Source organism: Zalophus californianus, chromosome 7 (genome assembly GCF_009762305.2).
Source record: "Zalophus californianus isolate mZalCal1 chromosome 7, mZalCal1.pri.v2, whole genome shotgun sequence".
NCBI lineage: Eukaryota > Metazoa > Chordata > Mammalia > Carnivora > Otariidae > Zalophus > Zalophus californianus.
The window spans coordinates 20,497,341-20,522,468 of record NC_045601.1 but is presented as its reverse complement, the minus strand read 5'-3'; the positions used below and the strand labels follow the sequence as shown (position 1 = coordinate 20,522,468).

At 36.6% G+C, this 25,128-nt stretch overlaps 1 protein-coding gene across 6 annotated transcripts in view; it reads right to left on the bottom strand.

Annotated features, from left to right (window-relative positions):
- The window catches only part of EPM2A (EPM2A glucan phosphatase, laforin), a 102,604-nt gene that overhangs the window by 69,878 nt on the left and 7,598 nt on the right, over positions 1-25,128 (bottom strand). For 4 of the 6 annotated variants that reach the window (XM_027603755.2, XM_027603758.2, XM_027603756.2 and 1 more), the window contains exon 2: positions 873-1,047. In XM_027603755.2, the coding sequence (XP_027459556.1) occupies positions 873-1,047 (175 nt within the window). Of the gene's footprint in view, positions 1-872; positions 1,048-25,128 lie in introns of those variants that run through there. The other 2 variants (XM_035728682.1, XM_035728683.1) reach the window with 2 other exon arrangements.

The window sequence follows — 25,128 nt, the reverse complement described above, 5'->3', positions numbered from 1 at the left end:
AACAGGAATTAACAGGTGGGAGTAGATGTGGAGGAAAATACAAGGACAACAAATCTGACTTACCCAGTAGAAAATCAAGAGGCACTATCAAAAACTATCAAGAAATGGGATTTTTATGAAGTTAAATAACAAAAGAAGTTTTTAAATGAGCTGGCAGGAAGTGGGAGTGGGGAAAGAAGACAAGTGTAAGTGAACTTGGTATCTTTCATGCCACAGATGGGAAACAATAGCTTTTTTAAATTGATACATTAACAAATAAAGTGTATGAATATTATTTAACACTTGGAATTAAACTCCAGAAAAACTAACCATAAAATCATTGGAAATAATTACTTCCGATGAGTGGTAATGAAGGAGAGTGTATCGAACCTTACTTTTCAGTTAGCATCCTCTTTAGTGTTTGAATTTTTATTATGGCACATATTGCCAGCATAATAATTAAATAAATAAATATATTAATAACAGAGCAAATGATCACATCTAATCTAGTTTTATGTCTACAGTTTCACACATTTATCTGAATAAAAGTTTATAAAGAGACACCAATTTTTGTGTCGGTTGGTAAAATAAAAGATAAATGCTGATCTGGGAACCACTATGAAAGTACAAAGACTAGCTAAGTACAATTCGGTCAAAATATGTTGATGCCAGAGTATGTAACTAATAAAAGAACTCTATACAAAGGATCCTTCACATCTAGAACCAGAAAAGCTCACACAGTGATTCACTGTAATTTATCTCCTTAAAGTACTGCAGGTCTATACGCCCTTCCAAAGGGAAACGCTGCTGTTTTGGACACAGTAAACACATCCATTGTCCTAATACTACCTCTCGTCCTATCTCTATGCTTATAAACATGGCACTATTTTTACCTTGAGTAATGCATGGCTTGGTGGCCTGCAATATTAAAATAGAAGTCCGTGGTATGCTTCATCTCATTGGTGTGCCCAGTTGACTCAATCCAGTGTCCTATTGGGAGACAATAAACACCATCCACCAAGTTGTTTTCATTATAAGTACAGCAACGGTCATGGTGAGGTCCATTGCCTGGAACAAGAAGAAATGACAAACAGAGCAATTAAATCAATGTTTTGCTTAAGCAGCCACAGAGTAGGTGATGCAAAATTAATAGGAAGAAGAAAATAAATATAAAGCTGCTTAATCCACACATTTCGGTATGAACAAAAATAGACTAGAGGGGAAAAACAGAAAAAATTTGTAATTACATACAAATTTCATAGAGTTCTGTGCTCCCTTGGAATACATGCATATTTCCAAAAGCATATTAATTCTCAGAGTTTAATGGAACCTCTCAGTGCCCTAACTACCCGTTGTGAGTCATTCTGCAGCCTTTTTATCTTTCTGGTATGCAAATTCATAACTAAAATCAGTAATAAAAATGAATCAGTAATAAAGTGTTTTAGTATCAGCTCAAACAACAAATGAGTTTTCAAAATAAATACATTAATAAATAATAAAACAAATGATCACATCCAACCTAGTCTGCATGTAAATCAGTGGTTAGTACTTTTTTCAGATGGGAAATTATCACAGAGATTAGCTACGTTGCCCAAGGTCACAAAACTAGCAAGTGCCAAGCTAGTAGCAAACTGATACCCCTAGATCCCCATCTTTCAGGCACCTGATACCTTCATGCTGTTTTCTACCTACTTCACAAGCACCAGTACACACCATCCTCCCTCCATGGAGTGAACCAAAAGAGAGAGAAATGGAAGAACTGTCTCTGAAAATACTATTTGCCTACATCACATTCCGCCCAGTATCAACTACACTAGTACACATATCTTTTACTTCTGTGAAATTATAATTCATATATTATTTCCATTCACCCTTATGTGACCACCCCATTTCAGATCATTCCTTTCCTTCAACTACCTAATTTCCTATGCTGTCTTTAATACACACACAAAAAAGTAAGCAAAATAAAAATAGGAGTAAGTCACGTTTGCTACAAATATAAAAATCTGACTCATTTGTCCCTTGCTCTATCTTATAAAATATTTTACCTAAAGTTATTTGGCATAAAATCTCAAAAACAAAGAAATCCTTAAGTCATTGGGCAATTCTTTAGGATATAACTCCCTTCCATCAGGTAGGAGGTACAAGATGGCTCCCTTAATAAATCACCACTGATCTCCCTAGATCAGACTTCTCTTTTTCTCTTGATGGCTACACTACAAGGCACTACACCAACTGGTACTTTACCCTTGATATTTAATAGATGAAAACCAAACTATACTAGCAACCCCACTTCTAGAAACATATCAAATAGAAATATAACAAGAATAAAAAAGATACATAGAGATACATGTGTGAACAATACTATTTTAATAGCACACACTCAACTATATAAATTCATCTATTCATTTTTCCACAAATACTTATTAAATGTCATCTACAGGATCTACACTGTGCTAAGTCATGTTAAGGATTTTGGTATTTACCGTAGGAACAAGAAAAAAATTAAATATTTTAAGTAGGCAGGTAACATGACCAAATTTTTATTTTAAAAGTACCTTTCTGGTTACAGAGTAAAAATTTAATTCAGATACAATAAGACTAAAGCAAAAAGTCCATTTAAGAAACTACTGGTCTAGCCCAGACAGAAGATGACAAAAGCCTGGAAGTAGAAACGGAAACAAGTGGGCAGATTCAGGAAGGAAAAACCACAGGGTGGATATGGGAGGTGCAGAAGAAAGGGAGGCAACAATGACTCTAGGCTTCTGGCAAATATAACTCAATATACGGTGGTACCATTCACTAAGATGTGAAATCTGTAAGAGGTTGGAAGGGAAGACCACCAGTCTGGTTTTTGGACTTGAAGTGCCATTTGTATACAAAAAGAGATGTTAAGTACAGAGTTGGCATTATCGGTTTGACACTCAGACCGGAGATCTGAAGTAGAAAAATAAATTTATGAGTCATCTAAGTGTAAATGGCAACTGAGGCAAGGATTTAGATGAGTCACAAAGAAAAACAATAGTAATGCAGAAGAAAAGGTTTCTAGAACCAAGTCTGAAAGCATCCCAATATTTAATAGCTGGATAAAGAAGGATGAGCTTACAAAGAAGGCATAGAAAGAGAAGGTGGAGGGAGTAAGGGAGGTGGGGGAACATGACTGAATGTGTAAATAGATCCTAAACACTGAGTGAATGCATGTCTGATTGTTAATAGTTACATCTGGAGAATGGAATTGGGATGAAGAGGACCATTTTACTCTAAACTAATCTGAATTTGTTGGATTTGTCATAAAGCACAAGTATTATTTTTTGGTTTAATAAAAGAATAATATCTGTGGTTCCCACTGTTCAGTACAATAGACTTACAACAATTTATTTATTTACTTTTTATTTTAAGTAGACTCCATGCCTAATGTGGGGCTTGAACTCTTGACCCTGCGATCAACAGTCAGGTGCTCTACTGACTGAGCCAGCCAGGTGCCCCTAGACTTATGACAGTTTAAAGATTTTTTATTTATTTATTTATTTATTTTAGAGAGAGACAGCGAGTGCAAGCAAGAAGAGGAGCAGAGGGAGAGGGAGAGAGAGAAAACTAAGCAGACTCCATGCTGAACACAGAACCTGACTGGGGGGTGGGGGGGCTTGATCTCACATCCCTGAGATCATGACCTGAGCCAAAACCAAGAATTGGATGCCTAACCGACTGAGCCACCCATGTACCCTGAGACTTACGACAATTTAAATGTTACAACTTAAATACAATTATTAAGGAGCTCAAATGTACATAAATTATAAAGTTTAAGAAAAATTATTTATATAACATCAACTTCCTAAGAATTCTTCATTCCTGGAATTAGTTTTTTGAATTACTCATTTTTACACATACGTGTTTTAGGAGAAATAACAAAACACTTCTATTTCTTTCAGCCAGGGAGGTATCAGTGGAGGCCTAATGGAGAGCCAGAACTCCCACCTCACTCAGTAGTAATAAAGTCAATCCCTTCAGTTGTCAATAGGTGGGGAGGTACCCCCATCCTCCTATGGGAGCAGAGTTAGAGGAATCCAGTTAAGCCAGAAGATTTGAATAAGAACCAGGGTCACATTATAAAATACTCAAAATGTCCAGGTTTCAATAGAGTCACTCCTTATATCAAAAATCACAAAGATCTCAAACTGAATAAAAATTAAAAATGTCTGCAAGGTGCCAACATCCGATGACAGAGATGTTAGAATTATCTGAAAAAAAAAGAATTAGCTGAAAAAGCTTCAACAACCCATTTTTTTTTATTTTTTAAAGATTTTATTTATTTGACAGGGATAGAGAAAGAACACAAGTAGGCAGAGTGGCAGGTAGAGAGAGAGGGAGAAGCAGGCTCTCTGCTGAGCAGACAGTGCAACACAGGGCTCCATCCCAGGACCCTAGGATCATGACCTGAGCCGAAGGCAGCCATTTAACCAACTGAGCCACCCAGGCACCCCAACAACCCATTTTTAAAAAATGAACCAAGTATATGATGTCTAGAAGAAATTCACTTCAAATTATAGGCAGGTGGAAAGTAAAAATGTAGAAAAAGATATACCATGCAACCATTAATCAAAAGAAAGAACAGGTGGTTATGTTAATATCGTATAAAGTAGAACCTTCAGAGCAAAGAAAATTACTAGAGATAGAGAGGGAAATTATATGATGTTAAAAGTATCAATCTAATCAAGAAGCTATAAGAATTCTAAATGTGTACACAACAAAAAACAGAGCTGCAAAATATGTGAAACTAAAAACTAAGACAACTGAATGGAGAACAGACAAGTCTGGAATTAAAGTTGGAAATTTCAACACCTCTCTCTCAACAATTCATAGAACAACTAGACAAAAAATCAGCAAGGAATAAAATAACATCACTGTCAACCAATGGACTCTAAGTGACATCTATAGACACACCACCCAACAATAGCAGAATGTACATTTTCAAGTGTGCACAGAACATATACCAAGCTAAATCATATCCTGGACCATAAGACAATATCAAAACTTTAGAATTAAATCACACAAAGTGTTTTCCCTGACCTCAACAGAATCAAACTGGAAATCAATAACATAATAGGAAAATATTCAAATAGTTGGAAACTAATATACATACTTCTAAATAATCTGTGGGTCAAAAAGGAAGTCTCAAAGTTATTAAAATACATTGCAATGAATGAAAATCAAAATAATATGTGTCAAAATATGTGGGACACAGCTAAAGCAGTTCTGTGAGGGAAATTTATAGTACTAAATATATACAGTAAAAACAGGAAAAGTTTCAAATCAATCTAGCTCCACTTCAAGAAATTAGAAAAAGAAGAGCAAAATAAATCCAAGGCAAACAGAAGGAAAGAAATAATAAAGAATGGAAATCAATGAAATTAAAAACAGAAAAACATTAGAGAAAATCAATGAAATAAAGAGCTGATTTGTTGAAAAGATCATTAAAACTGGCAAACCTCTACAAGACTGGCAAAGAAAAGCAAGAAAAGGCACAAATTATGAAAGAAAGGAAGAAAGGAAGGAAGGAAAAGAGAGAAAAGAAGGGATATCACTATAGACCTTGCAGGCATCAAAAGTATAAGATAATACTATAAAAAACAAAACACATAAATTTAACAACTTAAATGAAATGGACTATCCTCAAAAAACAAATTACCACAACTAATTTAATATGAAATACAAATTGAACATCCATATAACTCTTAAGGATATTGGATATATAATTTTAAAACCCCCCCAAAAAAGAAATCTCAAAGCCCATGTGGTTTGAATGAAGAATTCTACCAAATGCTTAAAGAAGAATCCATACCAATGCTATACAATCTCTTCAACATAGTACATGGGCATAAAGATAAAAGAAATAAAGAAAACTGTACTTTATTTGCAGATGACATGACTGTCTATGAAGAAAATCCCAAGGAATCAATAATAATTGTTTAAAATCTCCTAAAATAAGAGAGCTTAGCAAGGCCACAAGATAAAGATAAGCATGCAAAATAAATTGTATTTCTATATACTAGCAATGAAGATTTGGTCATTATAATTAAATAAAATACCATCTACATAGCATAGACATAAATCTAAGAAAAACATGTATACAACTTGTATGCTTAAAACCGTAAAATGTGATAAAAAAAAATCAAAGAAGATCTAATAAATGGAGAAACATACCATGTTAGTGGGTTGGATGACTCAACCTCTACATCTTAAACAAAAATTAACTGAAAATGGATCATGGACTTAAAATATAAAAGGTGAAACTATAAAACTTTTAGAAAAGCAAATAGGGAAAAAATTCAGTATTCAGAGTTCTAAGACTTCACACTAAAAGCACAATCCAAAAAGGAAAAATTTATAAATCTGATTTCATCAAAATTATAAACTTTTATTCGGCAAAAGACCTTCTTGGGAGAAAAACAAGTTACAGATTAGAATGAAATACTGGCAAATCATATACCCCAACAAAGGACTAGTATCTAGAATATTAAAGAACTCTCAAAACTCAACAATAAGTAAACCAACAATCCAATTAGCATATGGGAAAAAGATATGAAGTGGCATTTCACCAAAGAGGATATACAGATGGCAAATAAGTACTTGAAAAGATGTTCAATATCACTAGCCTTAAGAAAAATACAAATTAAAACCATAATGAGATAGCATTACACACCTATAAAAATTTTTTTATTTTTACAAAATAAAAAGTAGTGACACCACCAAATGCTGGATACAAGGCTGGGAAAAACTGGATAACTCATACATTGCTAATAGGAATGTAAAACAGTACAACCACTCTGGGGCAATGTTTGGCAATTTATTTTAAAAATTAAACTTGCAAGAACAATACAACCCAACTCTACTCCAGGCATTTATCTTGGAGAAACTAAACTTTTATTCAGACAAAAACCCGTAGAAGAATTTTTATAGTAGCTTTATTCATTGTAGTCAAAACCTAGAAACAACCCAGATGTCCTTTAGTGTGTGAATGTTTTAACAAATTATGATACATCAACACCATGTTTTAGCCATAAAAATGAATGACCTATTGATACGTGCAACAACCTAGGTGAATCTAGAACGAATTATGCTAAGTAAAAAAACGCCAATCTCAAAAAGTTACATACTCTAGGATTCCATGTATATAACATTCTTAAAATGAAAACATTAATAGAGATAGAGAACAGATTAGTGGTTACCTCGGGTTCTGGGGTGTGGGGGAGGGGGAAAGTGGGCATGGCTATAAAAGAGTAACATGGAGACCCTTGTGGTAATGAAAATGTTACCACTGGGGGAAACAATAAAAGCTACATAGGATCTTTCCATATTACTTCTAACAACTGCATGTGAATATACAATTACCTCAAAATAAAAAGTTTAATAAACAAATAAAACGGGTGTTTGTGGGCGCCTGGGTGGCTCAGTTGGTTAAGCGACTGCCTTCAGCTCAGGTCATGATCCTGGAGTCCCAGGATTGAGTCCCACAACAGGCTCCCTGCTCAGGAGGGAGTCTGCTTCTCCCTCTGACCCTCCCCCCCCTCATGCTCTCTCATTCTCTCTCCTCTCACATAAATAAATAAAATCTTAAAAAAAAAAAAAACCTTCGGTGTTTATTGTGTTTTGTTTTTTCCAAATAGACTGGAAAATTTTTAGGCTTCTAATTCATTTTCTGTTCCATAAGACTGGCCTAAGAATACAACATATATAACACATTGTTTAATACCACAGTGATCATTTAATGCCTAGAAGCTCAGTTAACTTTTCCAGATCTCACCCACCTTATAAAAGGGCCAGTTGGCTATAACAAGGTTAAAGGAGTAACTTTGTGACAGGGGAATGGGTGCGGAGAGTAGGTACAAGTGAATTATCTGTCCAGATTGGAGCTGGCCATTGCCAATTATTCATTAGCATTAATTTAAAATAAAGAAAGAAATAAACAGCTAAGGTAGAATAAACTAATCTGTCATTGGCAGAAAAGTGGGAAAGGACTGATTTAATTAACAATAAACACCTATTTCCTTAGAGCAAATTTGGCCATCATGTTATTTGTTCATCAAGGCAAATTAGGTAAATTAAAATAAAGTGAATAAATGTGAAGGAATAAGAGGCCTGCTTCCTGACACTCCAAAAAACCAGAGAAGTAAGAAACCTCAGAATTTAAAATCAGAACGAACACATTACGTCAAATAATTCTACAAGTTTGAAAGTTCAGGTTAAATTAAGTTTATTTTTTACAAAGAAGGTTTAAAGTTATATTGCATAAACAAATCTACTGGGTAGTGCAGTCCACTTAAAATAAAATTCTAATTATTATTCATGTCATTTTATTTGAATCTATCCTCTTTGGAGTTTAATTACTTTGAAGTTTTTGTTTCTAGCACATGAACATAAAATCTGAACCTAACACATTAATCTCTAATTTTAGCTACTAACTCACCCAAATCAAATTTCTCTCACGCCTCATCTGTTAACTACCTCAGAAGCTATTGGTGCATAAAGTTGTACAAACATGGTATAATCATTACCAACTCTTTGGCATTCTGATATTCCTTTCTAATGGCAAAAGCAAAACAAAATAAAACACACAAAAAAATATTTTTGTTCAACCAACTGCCTCTTTAAAAGAGTGGATCCTGTTCCAGTTGAGCACTTTGATAAATTGCAATATGCAATGGTAGAAAACAGCTGAGTTTGGGGTCAGTGATGGGAGACAGCTGAACTGCTTTGTAGACTAGTTACTCAGATGCAATCAAGGAAGGAGAAGATGGGGAAAAGGGATGTGAAGATTAAGAAGAAGGAAACGTAAGATGGAGAAAGAGAAAGGAGAAGAAGAATTCAGGCAGTAAATTACATAAGGTGAAGCAGATAATCAAAACAAGCTGGTCAGGAGAACACCAAATATCAGGTAAAGGCAAACATTTTAATATTTAATTTGAAGTTGTCTGCCCTTCTGTTATATCCTCTCTTCTTCTCTTCCCCAACTACCAATATAACCTACTACACTCACACAAATTTCTTGTGTGGAGAGAGAGAAGACAGTCCACTAATAAAAATTTATTTAAAAACTTGATTCCTTGCCTACATTGACTTGATGTAGAACAAGGTAGCCTAAGCAGGGCTACAAGAAGGTGCATCTGCTAAGCAGAGCAGAAGCAAGAAAGCAAAGGCAAGGATGACCATGAGGATGTAAACCTTCGTTGCTTACACAGGCATCTTAGAGAGATTCCAATCTCCCAAATCTACAGGAATAGGGGCTAATTACATATATATAGTAGAATAAATAGAATATATATATATTCTGCACACACACAACAGAATGAAGTGTTAAGAAATAAAACAATGAGCTCTAATAAGAAAATATAAATACAAGACTTACATAGAACATTTTCATTTACAAGATTTTTATCTTATTTCATTAAAGAAATGCACAAATCTTAAATGAAAAATGTAAGTAGACAACACTTCCTGCTAATGGCAAAAACAATGCTATTTGGCTAATGAAAACTAGGAAATCAATAACTACACGGGGATATGAAGAAAATTCTATACTAACTCGGACAGGTGGACAAAGCCCCATTCCTGCATTAACAGTACTGCCCTAAAATAATAGGAGGATGGGGCTCAGTCATTAAGTGTCTGCCTTCAGCTCAGGTCATGATCCCAGAGTCCTGGGATCGAGCCCCACATCGGGCTCCCTGCTCAGTGGGAAGCCTGCTTCTCCCTCTACCACTCCCCCTGCTTGTGTTCCCTCTCTCGCTGTGTCTCTCTCTGGCAAATAAATAAATAAAATATTTTTAAAAAATTAAAAATAAGGGGCACCTGGGTGGCTCAGTTGGTTAAGCGACTGCTTTCGGCTCAGGTCATGATCCTGGAGTCCCGGGATCAAGTCCCACATCGGGCTCCCTGCTCGGCAGGGAGTCTGCTTCTCCCTCTGACCCTCTTCCCTCTCGTGCTCTCTATCTCTCATTCTCTCTCTCTCAAATAAATAAATAAAATCTTTAAAAAAAAAGTAATTTAAAAAAATAAATAAAAAATAAAAATAAATAAAAATAAATAAATAAAATAATAGGTTTATACAGTTAAGAGTGCCATGCCTAGAGTTAAAGCTGAAATAACTCCTCCTTTTCCTAAAGCTGAAATAACTTTCTACTGGAAAAATCCAGTAGAAAACAACCCAACAAATTTGGGAGGAGCTCTGAGGGTTTTGATTAAAAATAATAATAACTACAAACACAAATAAGTGGCCCACTTAGCCATGATAAAAACAGGAATTAGACTTTGCGATAACAAGGTTTTTCTATGGTGGATGTAAAAATATTACTTGTGAAGGAGGCTAGAGTTTGGAGGACCAAGAAAGAAAATATCAAATGTGACAGGGTGATTATGGTAATGAGTCAAACACCTGGCTCAGGTGTGTGTATGTGTGTGTGTGTATACCCACAAGTGCACATGTACTTGTGTATATATGCGTATGAGTCTGTGTGATTGTCTGCCCAAGTAGAAGATATATGATAAATGGTGATTGCTATTGTTATGGCAAATAAGAAGTTGAAATGTGGGATACATAAACATCATCCTTTCAGTACATCTGGACATAGAAACTTCTCTAACCCTTTTAGTCAAAAATGAGCCACTCAGCCTAAGACAATTATTTGATGGAATTCCAAGTCAGCAGGCTCATCCTTTGTACATAACAGTCCTGGCCTCATTTGTTCTCATTAATAATCAGACTTAAGATCATTCATATATGCTTCAAATTCTATGATAATCAACGAAAGTCCTTGAGACAGTTGTTTGGTAGGCAGCTATGATGTGTTGGTCCTCTCAAAGGTGAGCTTTGCGGTGTGCAAAAAAGGGGAACAGCAGGAGTGATTAATAAAGCTTAACCTTGGACCCACTCTCGGCCAAGCTTCCAGAGGAGATCTTTTAGGTAAAACTCCTAGAAGAACCTTGATCAGTTCTAGCTAAGAATTTTAAGAAAAAAAAAATTAACACCTGCCAACCATACAGAGCAAAAAACATTAGGAGAAATGTCCATGATTACAGAAAGATATGGGTGAAATGGAGGCTTACATCAAGTTAGGTTGAAAACATGTAAGAGGGGGGGAAAAAGAACTTACAAAAAAAGAAAAATTCAATAGCTCTTTTCTTAAAAGATTTACTCATATGTCATGTCTTCATTGTTATGAACTAAATTGTTTCCCCCAAATTTATACATTGAAGCTCTAAAAACCAATGTGGATTGTATCTACATATAGGGCATTTGGGGAGGTAATTAAAGTTAAATGAGATTATAAGGGTGAGGCCCTAATCCAATAGGACTGGTGCCTTTACAAAAAGGGGAAGGGACACCAGAGATGTCTCTCCATGAAGGCCTAGAGGAAAGACCGCAGGAGGACACAGTGAGAAGGCAGCCATCGGCAAGCCAGAAAGAGTTCTCACCAGAAACCAAATTTGGTGGCTTTCTGATTGGGGACATCTAGCTTGCACATCTGTGAGAAAATAAATGTTTGTCATATGTCACCTGTCTATAATATTTTGCTATAGCAGCCCAAGAAGACTAATGTACTCATATATACATGAAATATTCTAGAGTTTAATCCAGTTCATACCCAAGTATTATTGAGAGCTTATGTATCCAGTCCTGTGGTAAAGTGAGGTTGACAAATAAAATTTAAAACATGACTCCCACCATGAATGAACCCTTGTTCATTAGACAAAGGTTACACAAAGCAATTAGTAAATGAAACAAAGCTGCCTTAAACGATGAAAATAATTGTAAAACTGTATGACAAAATACTAACACATAAACAGAATATTCAAGAATGGCAAATAGGCTTCCTTTCCGACGCCATTTTCAACGTATGGTGACTGGAATGTTATGTTGAAATGTACCGTAAGGAGCACCTGGCTCACTAGGAAAGAAAACTATGATAGACTAATAACGTGTCCATGGATGTAGAAGACTGAAAACCAGGGATGGTTGGATCAGTGTGAGCCACAATTACCAAGAAAGGATTTGTGATGGAGGGGATGGCTCTCAAGGTGTGACGGACAACAGGGTATGCTTTGGATACATAACAGAGGGCACAGCAACCTATGAATGAGTATGATTCAAGGCAGGAAATAGATAATAGCTACAAATCTGTTTATTCCTATGGGTAGAGAGACAACCTAATATAGAGTCATTGGGGGTTCATATTACTTACCAATGCTAAGCAAGCACTGTAAAACAACTGACTTGCCAAAGCAGAGAAGAGAGTTACCACTTCTCTAGCCATTATTTAAGAAGTCAGATTTTTTATTAATGTGGAAGATTTACATTAATTAGTGATTCATGATGATACACACATCTCAAAATGGGAAGCATCTCAAGGATTGAGGTTTCACTTGAAAAGTATCCCAAACAATGGCATAACCAGGAAATTATACTTCTATTTAAAATAAAACACAGTAACAGAGCTCTCCTTATATAATTTTTAGAGAAAATCTGAAACTTAGATTGTTCTTATTAGACTTGACTCAAAGCACTAAGAATGAATTATTAATTCATTCGATGTGATGATAGTTAAGAGCAAAGCCAAAAGATTTGACCATCTGATTTGAAGTGATCGAATCTTCTGGTAGCTAATTATGCCATGACTCAAGGGATTAAACAAGATCGGCATATTAAAATGCTCCATCTCTGCATAATTGGATATATTTGCTGGATACTGCATTTCCTTTCTATGTCACATGCAGAGATGTTTATTCATGTGTTTAATAAATTTTTGTTTAATTGTTCTAATAATTTTTAATGTTGATTTTCCCACTGTCATTTAAACAATTTTTATGGTAGTGTCTAGACTTTTGTTTTATATAGACAGGTCAATTTTTCTCTCCACAGCACTCCTAGAATTGACTAGAAATTGTGTTTCATCGTCTGAACACAAATCCAAGTCACACTCTAAAAATAGATAAAGCATCTTTATTAGTATTAGACTCACTATATGAAGAAAATGCTTCCAACCAGATTTCACTACTTCATTTTTCATACCTTCAAACCCACTACAAAAGCTCCCATGTCACCTGTCTTTGTGTACTTTAAGCCAAACAATGTGGAGGCAGAGGTGATAACCTTCCCTAACCGCCATATCTCAAGAGTGTGAACATTTCAATGCAAAGAACACAAAATAATCCTATTCATACCAGGAACTCTGAAGAACACTGAGGATTACTTTATTTTTTTTTAAGATTTTATTTATTTATTTGAGAGAGAGAGAATGAGAGAGATAGAGAGCATGAGAGGGAAGAGGGTCAGAGGGAGAAGCAGACTCCCTGCTGAGCAGGGAGCCCGATGCGGGACTCGATCCCGGGACTCCAGGATCATGACCTGAGCCGAAGGCAGTCGCTTAAGCAACTGAGCCACCCAGGCGCCCCTGAGGATTATTTTAAATTTAACCTCTTCCTAACCAGGCAGACACACATTTCAGCAGTTTCATAGTAAGTAAATGTTTTGGCATAAAATCTCTCTTCAATTAAGATTATCTAGAATGTGAAACAAATGGCTGAATAAAAGGTTCCCTTGAACTGACCTAGTTCTGAAGTGAAAACCATCTCTAATGGCTTTATGATTTGGTTTCTTCCACAGCACAAATATTTTTTGATATGATAGAGTTGATGCAAACATCATGTAGGCACTACTCTAGTTACTGGAAAGAAATTAGAAATGCACAGCTAATTGAAATAGAGAATAGAGTGGTCAGACATAATTTTTAAAGACTAAATTGTTTCTGAAATTGATAAGCCATATTGTTTTCAACCCTTTTAATGAGACACTGTAGGCTGTAAAAAATAAAAGAGGGTCAATCAGAAAGATTATCTTAAAAGTTACCATAGCCATAAACTACATCTATACAAGAAACAGCTGAAGAAGGATTTTGCTTGTCTCAGGACTCTGTCTGATGCAAGCAACACAAAATCTGACCAACAGTGACTTCAATGAATACAGGTCTATCTCTCACATAACGAGAAGTGTAAAGCCAGGCCGCCCAGAACTGATGGAATACCAAGTGCTTTCTAAATGTCTGCCTTGCCATCCTTCACACATTGACCTTGTTGTCATACTTGTCACCTCATGTTTCAAAGTGTGACCTCTAGGCATCATGTCTGAATACTTCACTTCCTAGCCATGAAAAAGGACAAAGAATACGCGTTCCTCTTCATGAGAAAAGTGAAAGCTTTCCTGGGAACCTCACCTAAAAGACTTCTTACATCTCAGCCAGAACTAGGTGACACAGCCATCCTTAAACCAATTGCTGGGGCGCGGGGGGGCGGTGCGGAATAAGAGTGCCACACAGGGGCACCTGGGTGGCTCAGTCGTTAAGCGGCTACCTTCGGCTCAGGTCATGATCCCAGGGTCCTGGAATCGAGCCCCGCATCGGGCTCCCTGCTCTGGGAAGCCTGCTTCTCCCTCTCCCACTCTTCCTGCTTGTGTTCCCTCTCTCGCGTGTCTCGCTATGTCAAATAAATAAATAAAATCTTAAAAAAAAAAAGAGAGTGCCACACAGATTAAAACATTAATGATCCATCCCCAGTGCTACCAAGACAAATCAGGATTCTTTTAGACAAGGAAAGTAAGGGGGAAACAAATGCTAATTAGGCCACTGATGGTGATTGTGATGGGTCTGAGCAAGTCATCTTTCTCCAGCAAACCACTTGACAGGAGAAACCACATTTCATTCATTCAAAACTGATTTCATTCAAAAGTATCCAATGCATTAAATGTGAATTGTAAAGTATTTTTAAAGAAATCAACAGTAAAACTAAAAGCATTTTTTTTTTAAGATTTTATTTATTTATTTGACAGGGAGAGACAGAGAGAGAACACAAGTGGGGGTGGGGAGTGGCAGGCGTGAGGGAGAGGGAGAAGCAGGCTCCCCGCGGAGCAGGGGGCTCGGTCCCAGGGTCCTGGGATCATGACCTGAGCCGAAGGCAGACACTTAACCGACTGAACCACCCAGGTGCCCCTAAAATTTTTAAAAGATTTATGTATTTATTTATGACAGAGAGAGAGAGAGAGTGTGTGTGTGTGTGTGTGTGTGTGTGTGTGTGTGTGTGCATGTGTGCGCGTGCACACGGTGAGGGGCAGAGCAAGAGGGTGAGAATCCCAAGTGGACTTCTCCACTGAGAACAGAGCCCAACTCAGGCTTGATCTCACGACCCTGAGATCATGAGCAGAGCCGAAACCAAGAGTCAAGTACTTAACCCACTGAGCCAGCCAGGTGCCCCAAAACTAAAAGCATTTTAATGTACTTTACACTCTTGAAAATTGCACAAAAGACAACAGATTATTTGTCTAGTCCCTGGTATGTTTGGTTTGTAGAACCTCTTTACTGTACAGAAAATCTCCTCCTTCCATTTCTAGCCATAAACCGCCCTCATGCCTCCACTTCCAGTTTTCCTGTGGGCCGCCCGGCCATCATCTCTTACAACTCATCTTTCCCCTGACCGGCCCTGTCCTCACCAGATATACCCTCCTTCGATATTTATTCTTTAGGGCACTACAATCTGACATCTGCCCTCAACACTCCACTGAAAAAACTTGAAATGAAGTCATCTCCTGTCAGATTCATTTTTTATCTTTCTTTACCTGCCTGCAGCATTTAAAGATAGTGACCGCTCTCTGTTAAATCTTTCCCCTGTTGGCTCCGCAATACTCTTCTTCTAGAAGGCAGTCTAGTAGAGCAATTAAACGCATAGGCTCATGATCCAGACTAGGACTCCATTCCAAGCTCTACTACTTACTGTCTGTAAATAGTAATGAGAAATTCATTTAAGCCATCTGTGCCTCCATTGTCTCATTTCTGAAAAAGGAATCCTAGTACTATCTACTTCACAGGGTTGTTGTGAGGGAAGTCTCTTAGATAATCCATTTAAAGGATTTAACAGAGGGCCTACCACAGCTGGTGTTCAATAGGAATTCTTAACCACTATGACTCCTCTCTTTTCTCTCTCCCAGTCCTTCTTGTCTGTTTGCAAACTGTACACTGACTCAGAAAACAGGTATATCCCAAAATGAGCTCAAACTGTTTCAACAACAGCTTTGTTCAGACCTGTATGTTTCCAGACAAGACTACAATAACAGTAACTCCACGTGGGCTCATGTTCCAAAGACAAGTTGGAACCCTGATTTTTCTGGCAACTCACCTACTTTATAAATTCTGACCAATTTGTGCCCAAACCATGCCGGCTTCTCTCTAGAACCAACTGAAACTCCCAAATCTTTTCACTTTGAATTGTTCTCAAGGCAAACTTCTCTAGTTCTCTATTTTTATACAATAACTTATTAATGCAAATATTAAGACTTGTCTTTTACTTTCTTCTTGGTTTCTTCCTACTTTGAGGACTCCATATTTTGAATACTGCTTCTCAAACAAAACTGCCACTCTCGCTCCCGCTCTTATTGGGAAATTTGATTAGCATGCTTCCTAAATTACTGATCAGAAGATTAGCAGGAAAGGATCTAGAATAATGTGACTTGTAAAAAGCCACTTGCACTCACCCTCATGTTCTACTGGTTCATCAATCTGGGCACATTAGGCTCAGTTGTTCAACTTGCATGAATCCACCTAACTAATCTATTAGCCAGCCGTCACTTTCTAATTTATGGACAAAAAAAATTGGGAGATTTTTCTAAAATTCTTTACTGAAACCAAGATGCACTGTTCCTCCATTTTTCCCTTATATAAATCAGGATTGTTATCTGATGAGGTAAGACTTCTAAAGCAATTTTAAAGCTACTTTAAAATATGTAATGATGGTGAAACATCAGGGTTATTTTTTACTTTTTGTGGGTCATAAGTCCCTTTGAGAATCAGTGCAAGGCTATGGATAACCTTCCTCAAAAAAATTGTTTAAATGCTCATGCACACAGTGCATATAGCTTATCATTAAGATGTATACTAGAAAAAAGGAATTGTGCTTTATAATTATGGCCATCAGAGAAAGAGATGAAATTTTCATTAACTTATCAATTCAAATTTAGACAACCATCTTTTTTTTTTTTAACTTACTCTTTTTTTTCTCCCTGAAAACAGCAAAGACTTACTTGGCACAAAATTAAAATTTGCTTTCAAATATCACCATTTATGAAGATTTCTCTATCTACATGAAGTTTTATAAACAGCCTAATTTTTTCAAAGCAGCTACTTTCTCTTGTATAGAATGTAGTAATTTCAGCCATTTAAAAATCGCATCAGTGGTCTCCTTATAAGTGAAAACTAGCATTCCATTATGTTGCTAAGGAATTTTTATTTTTTCCAGGCTACAGGACAAGACGACTCTAGCAGACCTAGCCCACCACTTACATTGAAGCCTCAATTTCAAGAGAAGTCAGCAAGGAATCACTTACCAAGCTTTATATGGGTACTTGTCTTAAATTCACCTTGTAGAATTAATTCTCTAAGAAAATCTGGCTCAGTTAACCGATACAGAACCACGACAAAGTGTTCTGTCATAGCAGATACCAAAAGAATCAGCACAACAGCTTTATGATCTTACGATACATAGGATAAAATAAGCATCCATGGTATTATCAGTCAAAAATGTCTACATGAGTTTATTGAAAAAAATAATTGTTAAAACGTTCACCCAAAAAGCCAACGGTGATTTTTAACTGGTTTTAATTACCTACATTAAAGTAATTTGCTTACAACTGAGCAAAATTAAGCTATCTAACACTTCTTCCCAAATGAAGCAGTAGTTCTGGATAAACTGCTGTCTTAGGGTAATTATCTTCACATTTATGTCATTAAATCTTTTTTAAACGGATGGTAACTGTTTTTCAGAATTGTTCTGGGAGACAGGGAGTGCACAGGATGAGAAAGTGAGAAGATAAGGTTGGGAGAGAATGAGATTGTGATTAAACTCTTTTCTTTGAGATTATATACAAACTATAGAATAATAGTAGAGTACAAGTGAAATACTGCCACCCAGTGGAATTATAAATAAAATCTTCAAATTCGGAAAGATTTTAAGAATTTCCTAACCATTTTCAATTGGAATGGTAGAGCTTAATAATTTTCAAAGTCCTTTCAAATATATTATTCTTCAAAAATAAAATCCAGTGGTATAGATAGCATTGTGTGAGTACATCTTTTCCCGAGTCTGAGGTTCTAGTCAATTAAATGACTTGACAGAGTCCTGCGCATATTTAGCAGCAAAGCAAACACAGGAGCCCAAGGCTGCTGGCTCCCAGTTCACTGCTGCTTACACCAGGTAGCTCCTCCTAAGGAGCCTTTGACTAAACACTGTATTTCAGAGAAAACTGAGACTCAAAGATTATCAAGGCTTCTCAAACATTTCCAAGGGGTCTTGGGAACATAGCTTGAGGCAGTTTACTGGCATGAAAATTCTTTGAAGACTTGTATTTTTCCTTTAAAAACTCCTGTGAGAGGGCACCTGGGTGGCTCAGTCAGTTAAGTGTCTGCCTTTGGCTCAGGTCATGATCCCAGGGTCCTGGGATCCAGCCCTGCATCAGACTCCCTGCTCCGCGAGGAGCCTGCTTCTCCCTCTTCCTCTGCCTGGCGCCCCCCCACCCTGCTTGTGATCACTCTTGCGCGCGCTCTCTCTCTCTCTCTGTCAAATAGATAAATAAAATCTAAAAAATAAAAATAAACAAATAAAAACTCCTGTGAGGTTTGTGTTCTATTCTATATGACATGTCTCTTTCAATTTGAAATAATGTGGTTTTTTCCTCAAATGTCTTTTAGAAAAAGGTGCTTTAAGACAATGGTGCATTTCTATCCTGGGCTACAAAGTCACTAGCCCAGAACCACACTAAAGATGGGAGCACAGAGGGTATGAGTATACCAGTTTGAGACAACTGGAAAGTGCCTTGCTCAAGTTCATTCATTCATCAAGTATTTTAATGAACACCTGCCAAATGCGGGGCATTGTTTTAGATCATAGGACATGCTATGATAATAAATACTCAAGTTATGAGATGGCAGAGAATAGCAAAGGTTTACTTCTTGCCCACGCTAGAGTTCACTGTAGCCTGGCTAAGGGCCATTCTTCTCATTTTTATCATCTTCATGCTGGGACCATCAGACAGAGCAGTCACTTTTGAAACATTAATAGTAATCTCTTGGCAGAGAAAAGAGTGCAGCAAAGCAACAGGAAGTGACATACATCATTTCCTCTTATATTTTATTGACCAAAATAAGCCATATGACAAAGATATTCTTCTTCAGCAGGGCAAAGAAGAATAATCCACCCACAGGGAGAAGATGTGGACATTGGTAAATAATAGCAGTATGTCACACCCCAACTTTTCCAAATCTGCTGAGGAAAGGTGGTTCTGGGTAACATATAGGAAAGAGGTAACATCTCTCAGTATGTCATATGGGAACTCAAGCAATTTTACTTGGATGTTAAAAGAAAGGGTTATCATAGAAGGCTAGAGGACTGGGAATGTGTAGGCATCAGACACGTCAGATATAAAGGAGTATGTATTAAACAAGTAGACAGAAAGGTATTTAGAATGTTTATAACTTTGAATTATGGCTCTAAGTCCCAGTACTGACATAGCATTTTATCAATAAAAACTCAGGAAAGTTGCCTGTGTCCAATGAAGGATACGACATCTGATCAGCAGCAACATGTCAGGGTTGCTTAATGTACATATAAATAAAACTATAGCCACCTAGGTGGGGCCATCAGAGCCGAATGTATACAAATTGTATCTAGGATCAACACATCAGAGTTATCTAACTTAAATCTATATAAAACTCACAATCAGCCCAGTGGGGGCAAGAGAGGCAGCATAGGTACTAATCATATATGACCAAACCATGTGAGTTCACTGAACTCTGTGCTATTTTCATGGCTCAGTAAGAAATACTCCAGCTGGGGGAGTGAATACTATTCCTTCCCCCTCTGCTAATGTTGGAAGATAAGTCTCTGACCAGAGGCCCTAATGAAAGCATTCATGTTGAATCCAATCAACATTGATGGCCTCAGCAGCTGCCAGAGAAAAAGAAAGGGATCTTTCCTACAATGCCGCTAATGGACCATGACAGACACCCCATGGAGATTAAGCTACTAATCCCCTGTATCCCTAATCCAAAGAAATAGGTATGTGCCTGTGTGAGTGTTGTGCATTAATCAGGTTTGGCTTAGAAAGATCCAATAACTCTACATTATATAATCATTTGTTGTATTTAAAAATTGTATAATAAATATAAATTATTTGAAGAAGCTACCTCTGATTGGTTTTCATTATTCCACCAAAGCCAATGGAATAATGTAGCCTGGTTCATTGGAGATCTAAGACTGCCACGTTGTGACAGAAATCGAAGAAAAGGGCAGAGCACTATCGAAGAGTTGCATGAAATGGTGGGGGAAAATAAGAGTCTGGGTCGCTGAAACTTAAGACTATTTTCAGGAAGTGGCAGAAATGCAGACAAAAGTAGGTAACAGTGAGGAGCTTCAAATGGCATAGTAAGAAGTTTAGATTAATTTTATAGGAAACAAGAACTCATCAAATAATTTTTAATTGCACATGTGACATCATCCAATCTGTATTTTAGAAAGATAATTCTGGTAGCAGGGTAGAGGAAAGATTGAATAGAGAAAGGACACAAAGTAGTTAGATCATGTAAAAGGCCACTGAAATACCAAGGAACCAAACCATAACAGAGGCAGCAGGATGAAAATAAAAAGGTAGCTGGGGGGGACTGAAATATTTCAATTTACAGAATCTCTTACAGTGACCTCCCAAACCAGCTGGTTATTAAAAGCACCTGGGGAAACTGTAAAATTCTTATTCCCTGGCCAATCCCAGAGCTATTAAATCAAAATCTCTTAAGGATGTGAACTAGGAAATGCTTGGCATACCTCAGGGGTTCATCATGCAATCAGCTCAGCCTATAAGAAGTTATGCTTCCACATACTTAAGTGACTGAGCTAGCATCTTTAAATCAGGAACACAGAAAAAAAAAGCTTTGTGGAGGTTGATCAGTAGTTGAGGTTTTGATATATTGAGTTTATAGTACTTACAGGACATCCAGATGAGAAAGTCTTATAGATAATAGAATATATCAGTCCAGAAAAGAGATGAGAGCTAGGGCTATATCATCACAAGATTGGAGACAATCCTTCAAAGGAAGAATGTAGTTTAAGATAAGAGGTGATCTGAGGAAAGAGGCTCACAGAGCACTTACACTTAATGGTAGTGCACAGAAAGATGAACTTGGTAATATCTGGCCAAGGAAGATAAATGTACCTAACAGATAATTCCATTAAATCACCATTAAATCATATTGCCTTACTTGTTTACAACAAAATAAAGTACTATACAAAACTAATTCATGCATCTCAAGGTAAAGGCTTCAATGTTCAGCCCAAGTTAGGTATGTCAGCTGCCAACCCTAGTTTCCTATTGTCCATCCAAGTATTATCTGTACAGCCACCAGAGGTAGATTTTTAAAAAACATGGACTCTTACAACACAACAATTGAAAGGCAAATAACCCAATTAAAGATGGACAGTGATATAAACAGATATTTTTCCAAGAAGATACACTCACAAATGAGTATCCTCTCGTTGACATATGGCCAATAAGAACATGAAAAGATGTTCAACATTATCAGTTATTAGAGAAATGAGAATCAAGACCATAATGAGATACTTCACCCACCCTGCGATAGTTAAAATTAAAAATACAGGCAATAACAAGTGCTATGAAGGATATGGAGAAATTGAAACTCTCATGCAATATTGGTGGGAATATAAAATGATACAGTAACTTTGGAAAACAGTTTGACAGCTCTTCAAATTGTAAACCACGGAGTTACCATGACTCAGCAATTCCACTTCTGGATATATACCCAAAAGAAGTGAAAACAAACAAACAAATAAATAAAAAGAAGTGAAAACATGTCTATGCAAAAGTTCATAGCAGCATTATTCAAAAAGTGAAAACAACCCATATGTCCATCAACTGATGAGTGAATAAATGGAATGTGGTATATCCATACAATGAACTATTACTCAGCAATAAAAGTATGAATGAAGCATGTATAGTCAGTTACAAGGAGCCACATGTTGTATGGTTCCATTTATATGAAATATTCAGAATAGACAAATTCATAGACTGAAAGTCCATTACTACATTTGCCAGAGGATGGGGGAGGGAGAAATGGGGATTGATTAGTAATGAGTACAAAATTTTCTTTTGGAGTGGTGAAAATGTTGGATAATTCATGTTGACTTTGTGAATATACTAAAAACCTCTCCGTTTTATGCTTTAAAGGGGTGAATTTTATGATATGTGAATTATACCTCAATAAAACTTTTTAAAAATATGGATTTCCAGGCTCCATTTTTGGAGATTCTGTAAGTCTGTGATTGACCCAAGAATCTGTATGTTTAAGAAGTTCACCAGGTGATCCTAATGCTCAATCAGGTTAGGGAATCACTGGTGTATCTAGAAAATTCACTAGAGAGCTACCTGAGTTACATCTGAAGAAAAAGAAAAGATGCCAACAGCAGTGGTCCAAATGAATAAAGCAGTGAGAGAGGCTGACCCTGCCTCAGTCCTCTAGGCCTCAAGAAAGAAGGCCCTGCTCACCACCCCGTAAGTGCTGCCCCTCTGCCTCTTATAGTCCCCATTCCCACCTTCCTCACCAGCTGCCCCCCAGCACTCTCCCTCAGCATTCCTTCACCAGAAACCCTACAGCTCAGCCACACATCACAGGACTCCAAGGGAGTCCTACCACAAAAGGCTTAAACACTTAATGCCTTTGAACCCACAGACTCTGGCTTTTCCCTTGTCACTTTAATAAAACCAGGATTCTCACTCATAGAAGATCAAGTCAGAGCACCAATTTCCTCTTGGAGTCACATCAGACAGATCTTTAAGAATAACTGTGTTGCTTTTATTTTCATAATTACAGAAAAAATAACGAGGGAAGATCCTGTTTTTCTTTAAATACCAAGTTTAAAATTCTATCGCCTCCATAAAGACTTCCACAATCCCTCTCCCATTCCTGATTATGGGGATGAACTTCCTCCACTACACTGCATATAGATTTTCCGATTTCTGTTATAGTTCTTCCTTGATGATAAGCCTTTTTTTCTCAGCTAGAATGTAAACCTCTTAAACTCAAGAGCTGTGAATTTTTCATCGTTGTTTCCCAGCACTTATAACAAGGCCAGGTGGGTAACTGAGCCTCAAAATTGTGTGTAAAATGAGTTGAATTAATGAATCAAATACCTATTCTGATTTGTTAGGGTTTTTTCCTGACAAAAAGAGAGTTATAGACATCCTTTCTCAATGGCTATTACCAAAATAAGGTTTTAAACAATACTAAAATGTGAGGTTTCATGAAATTAGTATTTTTTATTTTCATGGCATTTTTTTCACCCTTGTAATAGCAGAGTACCTAAAAGAGTTCCCTTTTTTAAAGTTTGATTTGGGCTATATCTCTCTCTACATTCCTCACACCTAATTAGATTGATTCACTAATGAATTCTAAGCGCATCTCTCTGAAAAATAATAAAACCTCTTTAACCACAATCAAAAGACATCATCAAGTGAAAATTGCACATTCAAATTTCTAAACAGATTACATAAGTGAAGACTGAAGCCTTTGCAAAAATGTATACACAGCTCAGGGGTAAAGTGCTTTTCTAATAAAATTTTTATGGGATACTCCTTCATGGCAAATAAATGTGAAGTATCACCAAAATGATAAACATAAATAAGCCAATAACAAAATCTTGTCAATATTTTTAGCACAAAATAATTATTACTTCCATTTACAAAGAATGTTCACATGTATTAGCTCAATGCTTCCTCATAATTATTCTGAACTAGTAAGTGTTAAAGCAACACTTTAAACCAATGCCTTCTTGTATTCAACATTCAGAATTTGCACAGCCTCAGAATGCAACAGATGGTATTTAGAATAGTTCCGAATCTAAGATTATGGAAATAACAGTGCAACCCCCAAATACAGTCTTATGTGTATGGGAGTTCAAAATTTCTCCAGCTCTAGAATTGTTCTGGGTAATGGTTGTCACTCTCATCAAATAGACAGATTTTTAATGATTTCAATCAATGAAGAAGGTAATAAATTGGTAATTTATGACAAAAGACATGAATTTAAATGTCATATTAACTTTTGCCAAAGGTACAGTTCATAAAATCTATAAATATAACGTCCAGAAATTTTGGCAATCATGGGTGAAATGTTAAAATTTTTCTTTGCTCGTAGACATAATATAGAGCCTTTTACAACTAAACTGAAAAGAAAATGATTTCACAGTAACCATACCTCTAATTCTCTATGGTTTAATTAGTGAAAATTCAGGATCAAGCTCTGTGTTATGTTAATGTGACATTATGATTTAACATTTAAAAACATGAAGGTCATAGAACTGAAAATGTCAAGCTTCTCACTCAGTGTATACTGGCTGTATTACAGACCTGAGCTAGCTGGACACAGCCCAGGATCTCACCATCAGAGCGGAAAACAGAACATTTTCCAGATAACAATATTCAAGTTGACGATGATCTTGGAATAATAAAATACTTTAATGAGCTTTCCTGTTCGGAAGCCCCGGCACCAGTGCCAGTCCAAAGACACAGAGCCATCGCTCACACCTAGTGGAAGCCCAGTGAGTCAGACCTGACCTGCCAGCTCAGCCTGTCTCGTTCACAGAAAGGTGAAATGTCTTCAGACTTTTCTCATCTCATTAAGCTATCCATCCATTCTCTGGCTTTCTACAAATCCAACTTGTAAATCTTTCCCTCATTCACACTCACATCCCAAATACTCACGAGCATTATCTTTACACAAAGAAACATACTTAATGGAGTATAAAATCTCCACTATATGCATTTTATCTCCCCAAATTAAACACCATAAAATGCGTTATCTTGTTTAAACTAATGCTTTATCCAACTGATTAGTCTGTCTCCACAGGAGCACAAAAGAACATTGTTAAGATCGTAGTTGCTTTACCATCTTTTGAAAAAAAAAAAGAAAATGTTCATAACTTTTCTCCTTCCCCACTGTGTGAGCATGCAACAGTATTTTCTTTAACTTTTCCTAAAATTAGAACCTCATTCTG